The sequence below is a fragment of the Tursiops truncatus genome, chromosome 16 (assembly GCF_011762595.2).
Source record: "Tursiops truncatus isolate mTurTru1 chromosome 16, mTurTru1.mat.Y, whole genome shotgun sequence".
In the NCBI taxonomy this organism is placed as follows: domain Eukaryota; kingdom Metazoa; phylum Chordata; class Mammalia; order Artiodactyla; family Delphinidae; genus Tursiops; species Tursiops truncatus.
This window is the reverse complement of record NC_047049.1, coordinates 25,060,821-25,069,263: the sequence shown is the minus strand read 5'-3', so window position 1 is coordinate 25,069,263 and position 8,443 is coordinate 25,060,821. Positions and strand designations below refer to the sequence as shown.

Sequence of the window (8,443 nt, the reverse complement as noted above, 5' to 3'; positions counted from 1 at the left end):
CTAAGTCCCGCCCTTCCGCTTCCTGTCTCTAAATCTCTCTCCCCCACCCCACCCCGCCCTATAGGACTCGGTACCGCATACTAACGGAAGTAGGCTTTGAGCCCGCCCACGCTTCCGGAAGAGCCGAGTTGGGTTGCTGGTGTTCTAGACTCCGCGTGTGTGATTACAGTGGCTCGGCCTCCGAAGTAGAAGTGCTGGCGTCCCGGGGCTGGTGAGTGGGGGAAAAGGCGACAAGGGTGGAAACTTCGTGGCTTCCAGGTCTGTCCCAGGACTAGGTCCTCTGGATCCCTGCCATGCACCCGCAGTGCCGGGTGAGTGGTTGGGTTCCGAAGCTGGCTCTGCTGGAGTGGTCCCTGTAACGTCAGAATATGTCCCCAGGAAGTAGCTCAAGACCCTTCTTTGTCGCGGGATCAGTTTACTCTTTGAAGCTTCAGTTTCACCTTGTCTGAAATGAGATTAAGGGTCAAATGCCTAGCAAACTGGACGGCATTGCTTGTTCTATTTCTACCAAACACATCCATTCCTGATTCCAACTCCTAGGCTCCCTCTAGGTCTTCACCTCTTTCACAGTCTCAAGCCTTTTTAGATTCCTGTTCCCAAGTGTCTCTCAGAACCAACCCCTCCTATTTTCTATTCTCACTTATACCTATTCAGTAGTTCTGGTTCTCATGATTTCTCTGTTGTACTGCAGTTGAATCCTTGTACCCGGTGTACCTTCCTTCAGTCCTATCTCCCTGTCCAATCTATAGCCTGAAGTATATATATATTTTTGTTACTGTTCTGTCTTTCCCTCTTCTTAAGGCTCTGACTTGCCAAAGTGAACGTTAATCTATTCACACCTGATGAAAGATCTGACACAAAAAACCCAACGTGTCTTTTAAAATTTAACTCCAATTATTATGGTTTATTCACCTTGTAATCTAGTTGAACAATTCTTCAAAGAAAGGCAAGAGCAAGCTTTTGAGCAGCTTGACAGACATATTGCTGGTGCTTATCAAAATAATTGTTTTTTTCCTATTTCCATGCCTTTTCTCGTATTCCTTCTGTTTTTCCCTTTCCACCTGTCAAAATTTTATTAATCTTTTAACATTCAGCTCAAAAGCATCTTTTTTAGGAAGCTTTCCTCCTTTGCTGAAGCCTCATTATTTCCTACCTCCTTGTTGATAGTTTATAATCTGATTTGTATTTTAGATCCTTTGCATAATTGTTTTATCTTCTTAAAAATGTGCGTATTCTTTGAAGGTAGGGGGTTATGTATTCATCTGTGTATCTGTGACTTAACTGAAGCTGCTTAATGATATTTAATACATTGAAACTAACTTCTTTTGCTGGAGAAAAATGTGTAGACTTGTGGTTTTGAAACAAAGACCTTTGGAAAGACGAATTATGGATTATCTGTTGCCTGGCATCAAACCATCCATTTCTTAGTCCTGAATGCTGTCCAGCACATTGGTGCTAGAAGGCTCTATCTCTTGCCCGTTGATCACAACCTTGACACTAAGGATACAACTCACCAATTCTTTGCATTGTTTTTAGGACACCCAAACACGGCAACCATGGAAGAAAGCTTCCCCCGAGGGGGTACAAGAAAAACCCACAAATCAGAGAAAGAGAAAGCTTTCCAGCAGTCATTTGAACAAGACAACTTATTTGATGTAAGTGGTGTGCTTTTTTGATAAGACTCACTGAACACTTTCTCTCTAGTGTCCTTTTGGAGAATGAGCCTTGTTTGAGAATGTGTGGTTTTCCAGATTGGATTCTTGTTGAAGTCAACTTTTATAAATTAAACTTGTTAGAGAGTCCATGCCACCACAAGACTATATCCTTTGAAGCATGGCATTTAATATTTGAGTTTGCAGTGCCGTTGTTTCTTTCTTTCTTTCTTTGGCCACGTCACCCAGCTTGTGGGATCTTAATTCCCTGACCAGGGATCCAACCCGCGCCCTTGGCAGTGAAAGCATGGAGTCCTAACCACTGGACCACCAGAGAATTCCCTGTTTCTTATTCTTAGAAACTTACCATGTTGATTAAGGATGGAGAGAAAACAGTTTGATCACTGCATTTTTGAATGAGGTCCTTGCTGTGTAAAGTGATCATAATTTGCAGTAGAATTTGAAATCTTCACCTAGAGTAGGTTGCGCTCCAAATGCTAGAGGGATGGTAACTAACACTTGATTGTATGGTCTCATGTCTATTTTATGTAATCTTTCCAACTGTACTGTGTAGTAGAGATCATCATTCCATGGTGAGGAACTGAGGCTCAGAGAGGTTATATAATTTAGCCGAAATCACACAGCTTGTAATGATGGGGATAGAAATTTAACTTGGGTCTTCGTGACTCCACCTTTTATTTTCTTTCACTGTTCCAAATTGCTTCTCCCAGCGGGGAACCCCAGTGCTCATCCCAGTCAAGGGAGGAAGAACACAGGAGAGAAGGGGCTTTGAGAACAGAGCTCAGATTTTGGTCAAAGGGAGAATTGCTGTTAGAACAGGAGATTGGCGTTGAGGCAGGAATTAAAGGAACAATTGGGAGTGGGGTGGAGTAGAAGGGAAGACAAAGCAAGGTGACAGATGACCTGAAGTTGGAGGGAAAGGCCAGGATTACTGGTTTTTATTCTTTTGGGTCTTTTGCCCCCTTTAGATTTCTACTGAAGAGGAATCCACCAAAAGGAAAAAGATCCAGAAAGAGCCAGCAAAAACAAAAAAGTTGAAAGTTGAAAAGAGAGAAAGCAACAAGTTTGTAAGAGAGAAGTTTGAAATCCTTAGTGTGGAGGTTTGTCAAAGTTTTTTTTTATTTTTAACATCTTTTTTGGAGTATAATTGCTTTACAATGGTGTGTTAGTTTCTGTTTTATAACTGGTTTTGTTTTAAACAAACTCTCTGAGTTGCTTAAGTCTGTATATGTTCTTCTTCCTTTCCTCTTTCCTTTTTTCCTTCATTCTTTTCATATAAATATGTGTGTGTAGCTTATGTCTTTAGAACTTCTTCCAGTTTTGTTCAGAATTGAGCATTATTTCCTTCAATTATTAACCAGTGCCTGTGATCATGTGTTGTTTTTTTAGTTTTTCTTTTTAGCTGCTGAGTCCCTCATCCCGCCGATGCCCTCATGGAACTTGTGTTTTAGTAGAGTCATAGGTTAGAACTGGCAATAACTTTAGCAATCACTCTAATTCTTCCCTTTCATTTCATAGATGTGGAAATTATCTCAGAGAAGTGAAGCAGTCTTATTATGTTCCTTAAATTTTTAGATAATTCTGATACACATTAGTTGTAAAAAGAGAAAAAAAAAGTCAAATGATAGTGAAGGGAAACATAGATTCAGCTTGCAGAATTATTTTCTTTGTCCTGTGTGCTACTTAAAAAAAATAATTGTTTAACTTCATGCCAACATTAGAAAACTAAAAAATTTTCCATAAAAATGTGATTTCCGGCTTTTTTGTAAAAATTTGAAAGTGCTGACAGTACAAGCTCGCACTCCCTCATGTTTGTAGGGACACAGAGCTGAATAGTGGTTGCGCCCTTTAGACCTGGCATGCACCCTCCAGACTGACTTCTGTCTCCACTGACATTCTGTCCTGCATTGTGTTGGCCTGCTAGGCCTTTGAGTTTGGGCTGCTTGGAATAAAGGAAAAGGCGAGCGTGCCCTCCAGCACCCTGCTGGAAACACTGTTGTATAATTTCGATCTTTTGTGGTGCTCAGATGTGTGATGAGTGTACTGACATGTACACATATGTGTCTCATAGCTTTTATATGTCAGAGTTGGGACTAGAAGCCAGAACCCCCCCAACCTCCCCAATCATTGTTCTCTTCCCTGTTGTATACATTTCACTCTTTCTCTTCTAGTCCCTGTGTGAGGGGATGCGGATCTTGGGTTGCGTGAAAGAGGTAAATGAACTGGAACTGGTGATTAGTCTCCCCAACGGCCTCCAGGGGTGTGTGCAAGTGACTGAAATCTGTGATGCCTACACTGAAAAGCTGAATGAGCAGGTGGCACAAGAAGAACCCCTGCAGGTATGGGAAACCCGCATGAAATCTGTAACTGGAAATAAGTAGTACACCAACAGATGTAAAATGACAACTTTGCTAAGTGTTAAGAAGGAAGGGTACAAGGTACCAAGAGAGTTTATAATAGGGAAATTTTTTTTTCTTTTCTTCTTCTTCTTCTTCTTTTTTTTTTTTTTAAATAAGGGGGATTTTGACTTAGCCCAGGGAACCTGGAAGACTTGCCTGAGGAAGGGATGCCTGAGCTGAGGTAGGAAGGATGAGGGTATGCTAGAGAAGGAAGGAAGGGAGTTCAGGCAGAAGGAGCCCGATGTGCAGCAGAAGGCTAGTGTGGCTAGAGCAGAGAGAGCCGGGGAGAGTGGAGTGGGATGGGGCTGGAGGGCTGGGTGGAGGCCAGACCATGTTTAGGATTGTTTTTCTAGAATCAGTGGGAAGCCCTTGAAATGTCCTCACTGGTGTGGGTGCCATGTAGACAGCACAGAGACTGAATTGAAGAGGCATGCGTAGCTGCCTAGAGACCAGTTAGGAGGCTGTTGTTGTAGTCTAGGGTCTTGAGATGGATGGATTTACTGAGGGCTGAGGAGGTAAAGTCAGCGCTTAGTGACGAATTCCATATGGGTGGCAAGGCCGAGAGACGTGTCAGAGGTGAGTCCTAGGTTTCTGTTGAGCACGGCTTGACAGTTGGCCATGCCATCCTGAGACAGGAAACCCTGAAAGGGACCTGGATTAGGAGAGATGATCATGATTTGATTTTCTGTTACGTTGAGTTTGAGGTACAGTTGAGACAACCAGTAGATAGGTGATGCTGGAGCTCAGGGACGTTTGGGTTAGAAACATGAATGTGTTAGACTTCTTTGTATAGGTGGTAATTGAAGCTATGGAGAGGGAAGAAGTTGCTTAGAGGGAGCACACAGAGGGAGAAGAGACTGAAAGACCGAGCCTGGGGCAAATACTATATTTTAGTTGCTGAATAAAAGGAGAGTTGCTGTCAGAAGAAGGTGGGACCAGAGACACAGAGAAGAAAAATGGTGAACGAAGGGTTGGAAGCCGGGAGGAAATGCTTAAGGAAGCAGCACCAGAGTTAAATGCTTTGTAAAGGTCATGTGAGAGAAGGGCTGTAAAGTGGACTGTTGGGTTTAGCGACATGGAAGTCATTGGAGGTTTTGTTGGGAGATCAAGTATGGAGTGATGGGGGTGGAACTCAGATTGCAGTGAGCTGAAGAGTGAGGAGAAGATGAGGAAGTAGAGACAGTAATTGTAGACGATTCTTTTAACACGTCATTTTACATCTGCCCATTGCGTGGAAATGTTTGGAGACCTTAAGCTGTAATCCAAGACTGTGATATGGCCACAGGCCGCTTCCTTTGTGGGTGAGCAGTTACTCCCTTCATCTGCCTCTTGGGCTCTTTGAGATCTGAGGATGAGACACCGCTGAGCCAGGACCAGGCAATGAACTCTCAGTGCAGGGGAAGGGTACGTATCAGGTTTTTCTCATTTGTATTCTGCAGGACCTGGTCAGCTTGCCTGAGCTCTTCTCACCTGGGATGCTGGTGAGATGTGTGGTGAGCAGTCTGGACATCACAAAGAGGGGCAAAAAGAATGTCAAGCTGTCTCTGAACCCCAGAAATGTCAACAAAGTGCTGAGTGCTGAGGCCCTGAAACCCGGCATGGTACGTCTCTGGCGCCAGGGCATTGGAGCAGGCAATATGCCTTCTCCCTGTCCTGCCTCCTGGGGTGTGTCTAGACTACCTTTCACTTCAGCTTAACTGTTACACATGGGCGTGAGTCTTTTCCTGGGGGGAAGGTCGCCAGGGTACTTTGGGTACTTAATGGAAATTGAAGACTTGAACCTAATCACATTACCCTGGAGGGGATAAAGGGAAAGCAAGCCCAAGATTTGCTGGTAGGGGGAAAAAAATGCTTCCAAGGAATCTTAGCAAGGGTAAGAAGGAGTTCCTTGAAGTGCCTTCGTTACCGAGACTTCTTCACAGATTAAGTCTTTTTCAGAGGCCACTGGCGTTTGTGGGGAGAGCTTGAGGGCTGCTCTCTGAGAGCGAGAGACAGGGTAGACAGGGCAATTAGACTGTCAGCCGTACTAATGGATGATCCACTACTGAGTCTCCCAGTCCTGTGGAGGTTCAGGAGAAATGTATCCCCACTCAGTGCCTCCAAGTGAAGTAGGTACAAAACACACTCATATAAACTATACTCACTTAAGAGGAAGGAGATCAGTATGATCTTGGAACGTTTGGTTAGAAGTGGTGGAGTTTGGACCAGGCCCTGAACGTTGGGTAGAGTGGGGAATAACAGTAAGCCAAGCTGTAGGAAATTGACAGGTATTGAGAGGCCACTGTTTGACAGGTGCTGTTTTAGACACTTTCTCTGAAGAAATTTTCATAGCAACCCTGTGAGGCTGATAGGTGTCCCTCTTGTACATTTGCGAAAACAGACTGAAAAAGGTTTAAGTGACTTAAGTGGCCAAACACCAAATAGCTAGTAAGTGTCAGAGCCAGATTTGAATGCCACAGTGCTTCCCGTGAAAGGTAAAGGAGGTTGGCAGGATTTGGGGGGGGACATCTTGGAGGTGCTTAGAAAAGACTTGATGACAGCTAGAAGGGTAGTTCTGGATTCTCATTAGTCATGGTGCTGAGAGTGCTGGCACTGCAAGGCCATCTGGTTTATCTCTTTGCATAACATGAAAGTCTTTCCTATCTTTTGAAAATCCTCCAGGGGAGAATCCCCTCTCTCATTCCATTATTCAACTCCTCTCTGTCTACAAACTATAAGATCCTTCAAACCCTGGGAGAATTAAAGTTGATGTCTTTCCCTCTTCTATCCTGTAGTGGGACTGAGGGTTTTTTTCTTTTCTTTAAAAAAATTTTTTTTTCAAGTATAATTAATGTACAATATTATACAAGTTACAGGTGTACGTTATAGTGATTCACAATTTTTAACGGTTATACTCCATTCATAGTTATAATAAAGTGTTGGCTATATTCCCTGTGTTGTAGGGATTGAGGTTTAAAGTTAAAAGTGAGAGGATGTGTGGGATTATGGGATGGTGGGAACAGTCATGTTTGGTAGTGGATGTTTGTTATGTGTCCCATGACCTTTGACTTTTGAACTTTTGGGAATGCTTTGCCTTCCTCCAGCTGCTCACGGGCACTGTGTCCAGCCTGGAAGACCATGGCTATCTAGTGGACATTGGTGTTAGTGGGGCCAGAGCTTTTCTGCCACTGCAGAAAGCCCAGGAGTACATCCAACAGAAGAACAAAGGTGAGAGGAAGAAGAGGGACCAGTCCATGGTAGTGAGGTGGTGTATGGGGGATTATATTTAAATGCCACTTTGGTGAGTAAAATGCAGAATGCTGACCCTGAAGCATGTTTGGCTTTGCTAAAATCAACTGTTAATCTTAGGTGATAGAAAAAGGGAGATGTATGAAGGGTCAGGGCGTGGCTGTCTCATTAAGATCTGATGGACCAGTTTCACTTTTTCTCACTTAGAAGATTCCGCTGAAATTTGGGCCCCCAGAGCCTCTGAACCAGTACTCTCTCGCCTTGTTGAGGTTTTCATATTTTTTTGTGGTAGTTGATTCCAGATCAGTCAGGGTCATTTCACGCCCTTCTTGTAGTTGGTCCCTGAGAAATTGGGAATATGGGGAGTATTGCATGGTAACTGGGCAGGTAGGCCATGGATCTTTCAGGTATCACTCGAGCCCAAGTTCAAAGTCCTTCTCATAATAGGTATTTTTCCTTTTGGGGGCTGGACTTGCAGGTGCTAAATTGAAGGTAGGTCACTACCTGAACTGCCTTATTGAAGAGGTGAAAGGCAATGGAGGAATTGTTAGTCTGTCTGTTGGTTACTCAGAAGTTTCTGCTGCCATTGCTACTGAGGAGCAAAACTGGACCCTCAACAGCTTGCTACCAGGACTGGTAGTCAAAGCCCAGGTACAGAAGGTAAGCCATTCATTGTTACTACTATTTTCTAAAATAAAAATAATTTTTATTAAAGTAGTACGTGCACACAATCTAAAAGAGTGCTGTCCAGTGGGGTAGCCCCTGGTCCCATGTGACCATTAAGCACTGGAAATGTAGCCAGTACCACGTGTTGAAATGATAATATTTTGCCTATATTGGGTTAAATAAACTATTAAAATAAATTTCAGCTGTTTCTTTGTAATTTTTACAATGTGACTTGCTAGGAAACTTAAAGTTACATATGTGGCTTATATTTCTCTTGGGCAGTGCTGATCTAAAAGATCAAATGGTATTAAAAGGCTTATGATGAAGAACTCTCATCCCATCTAACCCCCATCTTTAACTCTTGGCTTATCTTTTGAAATTTACCTGTGTGTTTTGAAGTATAATAATAAACTTCTGCTGCATCTTATCACTTTGAGGCGTTGGGTTTGAACTTCTTATCAAGGTAGATAAAGTTTT

The 8,443-nt window shown here is 43.2% G+C and overlaps 1 protein-coding gene across 3 annotated transcripts in view; it reads left to right on the top strand.

The window, feature by feature from the left end:
- Positions 1–82: 82 nt before the first annotated feature.
- Positions 83–8,443, top strand: part of PDCD11 (programmed cell death 11) — a 41,949-nt gene continuing 33,588 nt past the window's right edge. For all 3 annotated transcript variants that reach the window (XM_073793999.1, XM_033842579.2, XM_033842578.2), the window contains exons 1-7: positions 83–211; positions 1,537–1,655; positions 2,642–2,773; positions 3,845–4,012; positions 5,512–5,673; positions 7,156–7,279; positions 7,779–7,960. In XM_073793999.1, coding sequence (XP_073650100.1) covers positions 1,557–1,655; positions 2,642–2,773; positions 3,845–4,012; positions 5,512–5,673; positions 7,156–7,279; positions 7,779–7,960 — 867 coding nt within the window. In that variant the 5' untranslated portion in view covers positions 83–211; positions 1,537–1,556. The remainder of the gene's footprint in view (positions 212–1,536; positions 1,656–2,641; positions 2,774–3,844; positions 4,013–5,511; positions 5,674–7,155; positions 7,280–7,778; positions 7,961–8,443) is intronic.